The 12378-nt window shown below is 47.0% G+C and overlaps 1 protein-coding gene across 4 annotated transcripts in view; it reads left to right on the top strand.

The window, feature by feature from the left end:
- CARD11 (caspase recruitment domain family member 11) overlaps positions 1-12378 on the top strand; it is a 140098-nt gene that overhangs the window by 75398 nt on the left and 52322 nt on the right. For all 4 annotated transcript variants that reach the window (XM_050785657.1, XM_050785654.1, XM_050785655.1 and 1 more), the window contains exon 2: positions 8144-8275. In XM_050785657.1, coding sequence (XP_050641614.1) covers positions 8269-8275 — 7 coding nt within the window. In that variant the 5' untranslated portion in view covers positions 8144-8268. The remainder of the gene's footprint in view (positions 1-8143; positions 8276-12378) is intronic.

Below are 12378 nucleotides of genomic sequence, written 5' to 3'. Positions count from 1 at the left end.
CGCTGAAAGCTGGGAATGGCTAAACCAATGGCTGAGGGTGTCGTCCCTGAGTTACAATTTCCTGGGCGATCCTTATCTCCTCGTGGTACTGCTCACCCCTCAGAGCCGCACCATTTGTGTCTGTCTGCCGCAGCACTTTAGACATGGATGGTATTAAATACTTAGTTCTTGTTGACCACTTGCCAACTCTGGTTTTGTCTCTAGGAGAAAGGAATGGGAAGGAATAGATCGATAAGAGAGTTGCTCTGATTTCAGTGCTCAGAGATCTGTGGCCAGGACCAATATGACTTAGAAAGTGTGGGTTGTGTGTGGCACTTGTATCTGTTAGGACTGTTTGCAGCTGCAAATAATAGAAACTGAATCAGATTTTCTGCCTGCTAGGGATTTTACTCTTCTTATGGACCAAGAACTCAAAGGTTAGCTGTCCAGAGCTGCCATCAATGACCTGAGGTTCTTGTAGCATCCTAGTCAGTCATCCTTAGAGCATGGCCTTATCTTCATGGTCACAAAATAGCTGCTATGCCTCCAGGCATCACACCCACATTCCAGGTAGGAAGAGAAGAACAAGTAAAGGGCTCTTCTCATCTGAAATCTGCCTCCTTTTAAAGAGCCTTCCTGTATGTCTCATCCAGAAACTTCCACCTACATCTCACTGGCCAGAGTGGTGTCAAATAGCCACCTAGCTGCAAGGGATGCTGGAAATACAGGTTTTTGGATGGGTACAGTAATGCCCCCAGACAAAATTGGTGATCTGTTAATAAGTAAGAGAGAATGGCTATTGGGCCAGCAGCTGGCAATGCCTGCCACACCACAGCAAATTTAAAATAATTGCTACTTTCAAAATATGTACCAGTGAAGCTCTGCTGATTGTTCAACACATGTTAATTGATGGGAAATAATATCATCTCAGAATTTTGGTTGAATGAGCTGAGATAGACAGAGGTTAAAAAGTTAACTGGGATACCAGGGAATCGTCTTGCAGGGGGAATTTTCTAGCTGCTTCTGCAAGTGCCCTCTTTGTAGGAATGAAGGGGATGGGGCAGGTGGTACATGAAGGGATGATTCTGGCTCTTTTCCATCAAGCTTTCATTTCAGGGCTGTAAACACTGAGTATAGCTGGAGTCCGGGCATGTATCCATGTCTCCTCAGTCCTTTCTCATGGGCAGTAGATTGTCCTTTTAAATAATCTCTTTCCCTTTTTTTGCTAGAAGCCCTTTCAATTAAGTGGAGGTTTCATTGGAATAATTAAACCCTGCATATCAAGCCATTCACTCCAATCATGCAGGCAAATCAATTAACCAGAGATGCATTTATCTAACTGACTGTTTATCTCCTCCTGGTTGCAGAGCTTTTGCACTGGGGCAGCTCTTGGCAAAAAGAGGTTTCTGCCCCCCAAAGACAGCTCATTTCCAGAGGACTCCCTGGGTTTGAAGCAATGGGAATCTTAATGTTTATTTTATTCAAGATTTGATATTTATTTGTATTTATCCACTCTACAAATATATATATTGAACACCTACTAAGAGTATAGCTCCATGCTAAGTTCTCCTGGGGATACAGAGATGAGACAGACATGTGGCAAGTTGCTGGAACTCTCTGTGAGTGCCTCAGTTTCCTCTTCTATAAAATGAGGAGGGTAGGAGTATTTACCTCATAGTGTTGTTTTGTGTATTTAATGAGATAATCCACATGGAGCATTTAGCACAATATCTGGCAAATAGCAACTCCATATGCCTTTTCAGAGGCAGCTATTCGAGTATAAGTTCCAGCAAAATGATGGCTTAAATTAATAAAGAGGCTGGGCACGGTGGCTCACATCTGTAATTCCAGAGCATAGTGAGGCCCTGTCTCTCCACACACACACACACACACACACACACACACACACAGACACAGAGTAATAAAGAGGAAGATTTGGAGCTCGGGAAGCAAGGAATATAATTGGTTCGATTAGATGCTATGCTTAATAAACGTTAGCTGGGATGATTGCTAGTTTAATTAAGATCAGATGATGTGGAGTTCAGGGAGGCTGAGTAGGAATCTCTGCTCTTCCACTTATTGGCTGTGAGATCTCACTCCATTATTGAACGCTCTGATCCTACCTTCTCATCCATAAAATGGGAGTAATAAAACCACCTAATTGAGCTTCTGTGAAGATTAATCAAGGTGATATCCATGAAGAGCCAGGTACACAGTCAGCAGTTTCAGTTTAGGAAGGGGTGAGCTGACTCACAAGCATTGCAAAAGATGGAACGTGGTGTGTGTGCAAAGACTGAAGATAACTATTTTGTTCTTCATACTTAAATGCATTATCCATATTTCCAATGACTGACATGTGTTTTGTTTTTTTTTTTTTAGTTAGTTTTATTTTTTATCAAAGTAATGCATGAGTCATGCAAAGGAGCAAAATACACCAGGCATGGTGGCTCATGTCCGTAATTCCAGCACTTTGGGAGGCCAAGGCAGGTGGATCGCTTGAGTCCAGGAATTCAAGACCAGACTGGGCAACATGACAAAACCCCATCTCTATTATATTTTTTAATTAAAAAATTAAAAATAAGAAAGTAAAATAGGCTTGTAAGAAAAACATCGCTCCTCAACCCAGCCATCATCATCCCTTAGTCCTGATACCCAGAGGCAGTCACTTCAAACTCTTCTTCAGGCCAAGTGCAGTGGCTCACACCTATAATCCCAGCACTTTGGGAGGCCCAGGCAGGTGAATCACTTAAGGTCAGGAGTTTGAGACCAGCCTGGCCAACATAGTGAAACCCCATCTCTACTAAATATACAAAAATTAGCCAGACATGGAGCATACCTGTAATCCCAACTACTCGGGAGGCTGAGGCAGGAGAATCGCTTGAACCTGGGAGGTGGAGGTTGCAGTGAGCCGAAATCGTGCCACTGTACTCCATCCTGGGCGACAGAGTGAGTAAGACTCCATCTCAAAAAAAAAAAAAACTAGACAAAAAAACAAAACAAACAAAACCACCTCTTTTTCACCTTGTTTTCTTCTGTTATTTCTTCTGTTCTTTTTCACTAGGTCTAAATAATGTTTGCCTTGCTATTTGTTGATATATTAGTTTTAAGACATTATCGATTGACATACTGATGAGAATTTAGCTCTCTTTTACTAACAACCCATTCAAAGCACTTCCCCTTCCTCCATTCTCTCATTACATTAGGTCACAATCTGTTGCGTTGATTTATCTGTGGTGGTTATATTATTATAACTAGGTAAATATTGTTCATGTTAAGGCAAGTTGTGTGCTATGATGTTCTTTCTTGTCTGCACTTTTGTTTTTTCCTGGAGTTAATATTGCCTCTTTTTTTTTTTCCTTTGCATTTGCTCAGGGTTTCTTTTAAATATACTTATTCTTAATTTTTTCCCATCTGACTCTCAGATCTGTCATTTGCCTAACAATATGATTTCCTGAGTTATCAAATATATCAGAAAATCATTCTGTTTTTCCCCTGGCAACCTCTCCCTTGTGGACCCTCCATGATCCTGTTGCAATCTTGGCTGATCGCTCCTGGCCGCTTTGCTTTCATCCTGGGACTTTCCTTGCTGCCTCCCCAAGTAGATTCCTTGCTTTGTGAGCTCCATACCTTCCTCTTTATTGCTTACTTCCTCTTTTTGCTGCATCATATCCTCTAGTAGCTTCCAATGAAAAGGTGCATAGGAGACAAATATTTGGAGTTCCTGCTTTTCTGAAAATAATTTTATTGTATTTTCACACACAATAGTTTGGGTGGATACAGGATCCTAGGAAAGAAAGTATTTTCCATCAAAAACTTGAAGGCGTTGCCTCATTTTCTCCCAGCTTCCAGTATTTGTATTGAGGAGTTTGATGGTATATTTGCTTCCATTCTTCTTCATGTGACCTGAGGTTTTCTCTCTGGAAGCTTGTAGGGTCTTTTCTTATTCCCTGGTGGCCAGAATTTTTGGAACAATGTGCACTGAGAAGGTTCTTTTCCACTGATTGTACTAATATTCAAAGGGCCTATTAAGTCTGAAGTCTCATGCTCTTAAATTCAGAGAATTCTCTAATATTATTTCTCTGATAATTTCATCCCTTGATTTATATTCTATCCCCAGAAGATATATAACAAGAAGACACAGTCATTGTCATCTCTTTTTAGGATTTCTATTTATTGGATATTAGACCTTCTAAATTGATCTCATTCCCTCCCCTCTTATCTTCCTTCTCTTTAACTTTTTATTTAACTTTTCAGGAAATTTCCCCAACTTTATCTTCCAAGCCTTCCATTGAGTTTAAATTTCTGCTGCCTTATTTTTAATTGCTAATACCTTGTTCTTTGATTGTTCCTCTTCTTAGCACCATTGCTTTATGGATACAATGCTTCATCTCATCTCTAAATGATTCTTAATTATCAGGTTATGTTTTGAGGATTTCTTTTGAGACAGGGTCTCACTGTGTTGCCTCAGGCTGGAGTGCAGTGGTGCAAACATGGCTCACTGCAGCCTCAATCTCCTGGGGTTGAGCAATCCTCCTGCCTCAGCCTCCTGTGTAGCCGGGACTACAGGTACATATCACCATGCCCAGCTAATTTTTTGATTTTTTTGTAGAGACAGTGTCTCGTTATACTGTCTAAACTGGCCTCGAATCCCTGGGCTCAAGCAATCCTCCCACCTCAGCCTCCCAAAGTACTGGGATTACAGGTGTGAGCCACTGCGCTAGCCAGGTTATGTTTTTTAAAATTTTCTCTTGTTCTGTGCATTGTCTGCTTCTAGTAGGTTCCTTGTGTCCCTGTGACCCTTTTGATCTCTGCCTTTCATGTGGAGACTTTCCTCAACCATCAAGTGATCCTTGTCTATCTATTTATTCTTAAGTGAGAGGCAACAAAAACCAACATTTTCCAGCCAGATACGGTGGCTCATGCCTGCAATCCCAGCATTTTGGGAAGCCAAGGCTATTGGATCACCTGAGGTCAGGAGTTCGAGACCAGCCTGGCCAACATGATGAAACCCCATCTCTACTAAAAATACAAAGATTAGCCGGGCATGGTGGTGCATGCCTGTAATCCCAGCTACTTGGGAGGCTGAGGCAGGAGAATCACTTGAACCGAGGAGGCAGAGGTTGCAGTGAGTGGAGATCGTGTCACTGCACTCCAGCCTGGGCAATGAGAGCAAGACTCCGTCTCAAAAAGGAAAAAAAAAAAAAAAAAAAAAAAAAAAGGAAAAGAAGAAAAACTAGCATTTTGTTTGTCAACTAGCAGGCTTCATTGTGTGGTGAATGGGCATTGATTGTACTTGGAAAACACCACCATGAGGAATCTACAGTGCACTAAGCAATTGATTCCTCTTTTGAGAAGCAATAGTTGTTCTTTTTAACCTTGAGCCAGTATCTGCCATCTCAGAGCACGGTTTTCACTCTGTCTTAAGCTTATATGTAAAAGTGACATTTCAGAGAGCTTTTGCACATATACTTTCTGGTTACAACCCTTTAAAAAGGTAAACTTAAAAAAATAAAAAGCAATTCTAGATGCTATATAGTAGTAATCAAGGGGAAGTCAGAAAACCTTGGGTCCAAATCCCAACTTTATGCTAAGTATATGAACTTGAACCTCTCTAAGCATTTGTTTTGTTTTGTTTTGTTTTCAGACAGAGATCTCCCTCTGTCACCCAGGTTAGAGTGCAGTGGTACCATCTTGGCTCACTGTAGCCTCGACCTCCCAGGCTTAAGTGATCCTCCTGCCTCAGCCTCCCAAATAGCTGGGACCACAGGTGCGTGCCACCATGCCCAGCTAATTTTTTGTAAAGACGGGGTTTTGCCATGTTACCCAGGCTGGTCTTGAACTCCTGAGCTCAAGTGATCCGCCCACCTCAGCCTCCCAAAGTGCTGGCATTACAGGCATGACCCACCGTGCCTAGCCCTCTCTAAGCTTTTGTTTTCTTGGTTGTAAGGTGGTGGTGGTGATGATAATACTGCCTACCTCAAAGAGTTCTGGAGGTTCGTCAGTGACGTCTAACAAAGTGTCTGGCACACCTCAGATAGTCTGTAAGCACGAGGGATGATGTTTGGTCAGTTGCATGTTATACCTCTGAGCCAGTCTTGCAAGTGGTCAAGAGATTGACTTTTAATCCTAGAAACCTTCCCTGACCTGAGGACCAAGTTCCCAAATGCTGTCATCAAAATTCTAAGGGCAGAAACAGCCCAGCCTCAGTATTGGTTTTCTTGTGCCTCAGTTTCCCCAACCTACATTGACATAGTGGGTAGGGGGTAGGGGTAGAATAGCAAGGGGAGTTGTTCAAGCCTGTTTCTCCTTTTTTTTTTGAGACAGAGTTTCGCTCTTGCAGCCCAGGCTGGAGTGCAATTGGCGCGATCTCGGCTCACTGCAACCGCCGCCGCCCGGGTTCAAGCGGCTCTCCTGCCTTAACCTCCCAAGTAGTTGGGACTACAGGCATGCGCCACCATGCCCAGCTAATTTTTGTATTTTTAGTAGAGACAGGGTTTCTCCATGTTGGTCAGGCTGGTCTCGATCTCCCGACCTCAGCTGATCTGCCCACCTCGGCATCCCAAAGTGCTGGGATTACAGGTGTGAGCCACTGCGCCCAGCCCTGTTTCTCCTTTCTTGTAATTAAAACCTTTCTTCTTTTTCTCTTTGAGACATGATCTTGCTCTGTCACCCAGGCTGGAGTACAGTGGCACAATCATGGCTCACTGTAGCCTCAACCTCCTGGGCTCAAGCGATCCTCCCACCTCAGCCTCTTGAGTAGCTGAGACTACAGGTGTATGCCATCAGGCCAGATAACTTTTTGTTTTTTTAAGAGATGGGGTCTCGCTATGTTGCCCCAAGCTGGTCTTGAACTCCTGACTTCAAGCAATCCTCCCACTTCAACTTTTCAAAGTGCTGGGATTATAGGCATGAGCCACCATGCCTGGCCACAATTGAAGCCTTCCTTATAATTTTTTTAAAGCCTTTTTTTTTTCTGATGATAAACACATTCTCTTTTTTTAAAAATGCAGACGGTATAATTTCCCTTTGCGTTTGCTGACTGGCCTGTGCACTGCTCTGCTGCCTTTGCAGAGGCCCTTGGTTCTGTGATTCCCTTCCCCACTCAGCCCCAGCCCCCAGCCCTGTCCCAGCCACAGGGCAGGGAGGCCGTGAGGAGACCAGGGAGATGGTGTCCTCCAGAGATGCCTGTCGCCACCACCTCCCCGGGGCTGAGGGCTTCTGACAGTTCACTCCAACCCCAGCCGATGCCCAACAGGAACAGCTTCTGTCAGCCCTGGGAGATCTCATGTCACCTCCGATTAGTCTTCATAGCCAAAACCAAGCAAGTCCCTGATTAAACATCAGCGGCTCAGGGTCCCTGTCACTCCTGAATGCAGCCGTCCTAGAGCAGCAGCCTGAGGCCCGCCGCCCACCAGGTTCCAAGCAGCTTTGGGGACTGGCATAAGGCTCTTTCCACCATACCAGGGTTTGAACCCCACCTTTCCCTCTTACCATGATTGTGCCACAGCACTCCAGCCTGAGCAACAGAGTGAGATCCTGCCCTCCTTTCTCTAGAAGGAGAACTGACCCTTCCCCAAAAAACCCAAACCCCCAGCTGGGCTCCTAGATGGCTGAGTGGGACATTAGCAGTGGCCTCGTCAGTCACCGTAAGGAACACCGCCCTTGGGAAATACAGCGTGTGTGGGCCCCCGCGTGTTCCTGCCCAAATCCACGGCAGGCTGGAGGTTAAAGACATAATTCACAGTGACGGGAACTCTTCGGGGTCTGGGAACAGGGTTTGCTGCTTTTGACCTGATGAATTAGCACTGATTAGAGCGGCTCCAGTCTACAGAGGTTTCCATCAAAGCCTTTTCATCAAAGATCTTCCACACTGGTCATGAGCATGCCCAAGGCTGCCATCTTCCCTCCTCCCCATCCCCACGGCTCTTGGGGCCTGTCTCAGTGGCCTCCCAGGCTGTCCACTCCACGGGGTGGGACAGAAGCCTTTCTCCCCCTGTAGCCCCTGGTGTGGGGTCCACTCTGCCAATGTCATCGAGGGTGACGCACCCCTCAGGACTTCCTGGCCTTTTCCTCCCAAGCAGAGCATCGCTTTGATCCCAGAACGGTTCCCTTTCCCTCCATCCTCTGCCTCCCGCTCCAAGGCTGATTATCTCTTCCTTTTCAGATCCCGAGCACTGCAAGTCCAGATGCAACGGGAGCCTGGCTCAAGGGAAGACAAGATCCGGCCGGAAAGTGTGAAAGTCACACCCCAATGACGGGATAGCAGCCCCTGTGTGTGAGCACCCCTCCATGCCAGGTACTCAGCATCTGTTATCCCCTCTATACCTCTCTACATCATGGAGAGACAGGGTCATGTTCTGTCACCGGGGCTGGAGTGCAGCGACGTGATCATAACACTCTGTAGCCCTCCACCTCCTTGGCTCAAGTGATCCTCCCATTTTAGCCTCCCGAGTAGCTGGGACCACAGGCACACACAACCAAATGTGGTGAATTCTTAAATTTGTTGTAGAGATAGGGCCTTGCTATGTTGCCCAGACTGGTCTCAAACTCCTGGCCTCAAGCGATCCCCCTGCCTCTGCCTCCCAAAGCACTGAGATTACAGGCAGGAGACACTGTGCCTGGCCGTTCCTTTATATTGGAAAAAAGGCAAGTGAGGGTAACCTAAGACTTGGCGGAGGGGCTCGGGTAGTAAAGGGAGGGAGGGGCAGGGATCAGGCTCTGACACTAGCTGGAGCTTGGGAGACAATCAGAGAAAAGGCTGGCGGGCCCGGGATGCAGTTGTGATAAGATTGTGGGGCTGGCAGAAGGCAAACGTCGCAGGGCCTCAAGATCAAGATCAAGATGTTGAACATGGGCCAGGCATGGTGGCTCACACCTGTAAATCCCAGCACTTTGGGAGGCCGAGGCGGGTGGATAATCTGAGGTTGAGAGTTCGAGACCAGCCTGGCCAACATGGTGAAACCCCGTCTCTACAAAAAATACAAAAATTAGCCAGGCATGGTGGTGGGCATCTGTAATCCCAGCTACTCAGGAGGCTGAGGCAGGAGAATCACTTGAACCCAGGAGGCCGAGGCTGCAGTGAGCCGAGATGGTGCCACTGCACTCCAGCCTGGGCAAAAGAGCAAGACTCTCTCTCAAAAAAAAGGTTGATCGTGGCTTGGCATGGTGGTCATGCCTGTAATCCCAGCACTTTGGGAGTCCAGGGCGGGAAGATCACTCGAGCCCAGAAGTTTGAGACCAGCCTCGACAACATAGGAAGACCCCATCTCTACAAAAACAATTTTTAAATTATTAGCTGGGCATGGTGGTTTTGCCTGTGGTCCCAGCTACTCAGTAGGCGGAGGCAGGAGGATTGCTTGAGCTCAGGAGGCAGAGGCTGCTGTGAGCTGAGATCACGCCACTGCACTCCAGCCTGGACAACAGAGTAAGACCCTATCTCAAAAAATAAAAATAAAAAATGATTGGAACTTTATCATAACAGCAAGAGGAAGCCACAATAGAGGTCTTGAATGAGTGAGTCAGGACGTGAGGCCACCAGCTCTCATGGAATTCATCCTCCGGTGGGTCACCTCCAGATCCTTTGGTTCCCAGGGAAGGTGAGCGACACAGCCCTTCCTGTGGAGCCTGGCCTGGGGGCCTGGCACTTGCTGTTCATCCGTTTGCAGAGAGACTCGTGTGGCCTAGGACCTGTCTCACACTGGAAGTCAAACCCTGCCGAAGGTTGGGTCCGAGCTGCGGGTTGTGACAAGCTCTGGCTAAGACTTAGGTAGGGACGGGCCATCCAACCTGCAAGGCTGTTAAAGTTCAGAGCCTCGGGGCCTCCGGGAGCATTTCTGAGAAAACTGCCTTCAAAGAAACTGCCCAGAGCTTGACAGAGCCGCCGGGTTCGTCCCGGTGATGAGGCTGAGTCAGGCTGAGTTAGAGAGAAGTGCTGGAAGGTAAAATTCATTTCGAATTGTGTCTGAGACATTTTTTTTTCTTTTGAGGCTGGCTATACTCTCCATAGATTTATTTTCCATGAGATATTTCATACATATAAATATGTATACATAATGTGTATCCACGAGACAGAGAACAATGACATGGACACTCGTGTCCCCAGTTGAAGCATAACAATAATTCCTTGTATCACCAGTGTCCCCCAGGGCCCTTCCAACATCACATCTGCCTGGCTGCCCCTCCCCAGGGGAAGCCACCATTCTGATTTTCATCAGTCCCTTGTTTCTTGGTATAGTTTTGCCGTATATCTTTAACAGTAGGGTTTCCTTTTGTATGTTTACCAAAAAAAATGATTTTTGAGACAGGGTTTCGCTCTGTCTCCCAGGCTGGAGTGCAGTGGTATGGCGATAGTTCCCTGCAGCCTCGACCTCCGGGTCTTAAGCAATCCTTCCGTCTCAGCCTTCTGGGTAGCTGGGACTAACTACAAGCATGCAACCCCACACCCAGCTAAGTTTTTATTTTTCTGTAGAGATGAGGTCTTGCTATATCGCCCAGGCTGGCCTCAAACTCCTGGCCTCAAACTCCCAGTCTCCATCTCGGCCTTCCAAAGTACCGGGATTTCAGGCATGAGCCATCTCACTCAACCTTGTTTTACTTTTTTTTTTTTTTAATTTTTTAGAGACAGGGTCTCACTGTTTCCCAGGCCGGAATGCAGTGGTACGATCATAGTTAATTGCAGCCTCCACCTCCTAGGCCCAAGAGATCCTCCTGCCTCCCAAGTAGCTGGGACTACAGGCGTGTGCCACCATGCCCGGCTAATTTGTTTTTATTTTTTGTAGAGATGGGGTCTCGCTGTGTTTTCCAGGCTGGTCTCAAACTTCTGGCCTCAAACAATCCTCCCACCTGGGCCTCCCAAAGTGCTGAGATTATAGGCGTGAGCCACTGTGCCCGGCCTGTTTTTGAAGTATTTATAGACAATTTTATGCCATGCATCTTCTGTGGCTTGCTTTTTCACTCAACGTCATGTTCCTGAGGTCCACCTGTGCTAATGCACATGGTCATATTTCTTTCCATTTTCACTGCTGGGGAGTGCGCCAGCATTGAATACACAGTTTATTTATCCACGCTGTTGCACGAGGTCTGTGTGTGGTTTCTGGTTTTGGGTACAGGGTGCTGCTGTGGAACATTCTTGCGCAGGTCTCTGGATGTACACGGGGAGAATTTCTCTAGGGATGATATCTAAAAGGGACTCCTGGCATGTGTGGTCTGCATGTTCAACCCTACTAGGTGAAACTGACTTGTTTTCCAGTCCTTGTGGGTTTTTTCCATCCAGTAACAAATGTCTGCAGGTAAGCCCCTGCTGGGGACAGAGGTGCAAGAGCATCTTTACTCTGTCACTCCAAGTGAGAACAGATGCTCCCAGATCATGGCTCCGGGTCTTTGTGATATGAGCTCACCCTTCACCGGGCTGCTTTATCTTGCCTCTCCCTCTGCCTAGCAAACTCCCACTCGAAATGCTCCCACCTCTCTAAGGAGGGGAACCTCAGGGAGGTCTTCACGTGGAGGAGGCCTGGGCTGGAATCCCAGTTAGACTTGCTGTATGACCCTCAGCAAGTCGCTAGGGTTCTCTGCTTCTTGGTTTCCTTGTCTACAAAACAAGGGTGAGCACGTCCACCTCTCAGAGCCGCTGTGGTCATTAAAAGAGATGATTTCTTTCCTTTTTTTTTTTTTTAATTTTGAGACAGCATCTTGCTGTGTTGCCAGGGCTGGAGTGCAGTGGAACGATCTGGGTTCACTGCAAGCTCTGCCTCCCAGGTTCAAGTGATTCTCTTGCCTCTGCCTCCTGAGTAGCTGGGACTACAGGCGCCCGCCACCATGCTCAGCTGATGTTTTGTATTTTTAGTAGAGACTGGGTTTCGCCATGTTGGCCAGGCTGGACTTGAACTCCTGATCTCAAGTGATCTACCCACCTTGGCCTCCCAAAGTGGTGAGATTACAGGTGTAATCACCACACCCGGCCAAATGAGATAATTTCTATAAAGGGTCGGGCCCGATGCCTGGCACACGTGCAGCCCAGAGGGGAAGCACTTCCTGTTCCGCCAGCAGGGCGTGCGGCTGCCCTCTCTGCAGGGTTCCAGAGGATGCTGTTCCTCCCACTGGGGCTTGTGTGGGTGGCTGACACTTACCACCAACCTCTGAGCAGCTTGCAGCTCAGGAGCTGTGTGGGAAATGTCTTTGCACCCTCTGTTCCCAGCACAGTGCTCAGCACAGAGCCACTTCTCACTCAAGTCGGCTGAGGATGAAGAGGCCCTTTCACTCCAGGCACTCACAAACTGGTCAGCTTTCCTAAGTTCCTCTTCACCCTGGTTGCTAAGCAACTGTGCTGCACAGGGGCATTAACGATGGGACAGGTTTCAACGAGATCCAGGGTCTGTGATTTCACTGCATCTGAGGTAGGAG

Source organism: Macaca thibetana, chromosome 3 (assembly GCF_024542745.1).
Source record: "Macaca thibetana thibetana isolate TM-01 chromosome 3, ASM2454274v1, whole genome shotgun sequence".
Classification (NCBI taxonomy): Eukaryota; Metazoa; Chordata; class Mammalia; order Primates; family Cercopithecidae; genus Macaca; species Macaca thibetana.
Note: the sequence above shows the minus strand (reverse complement) of the source record. Positions and strands in the feature narration are given on the sequence as shown.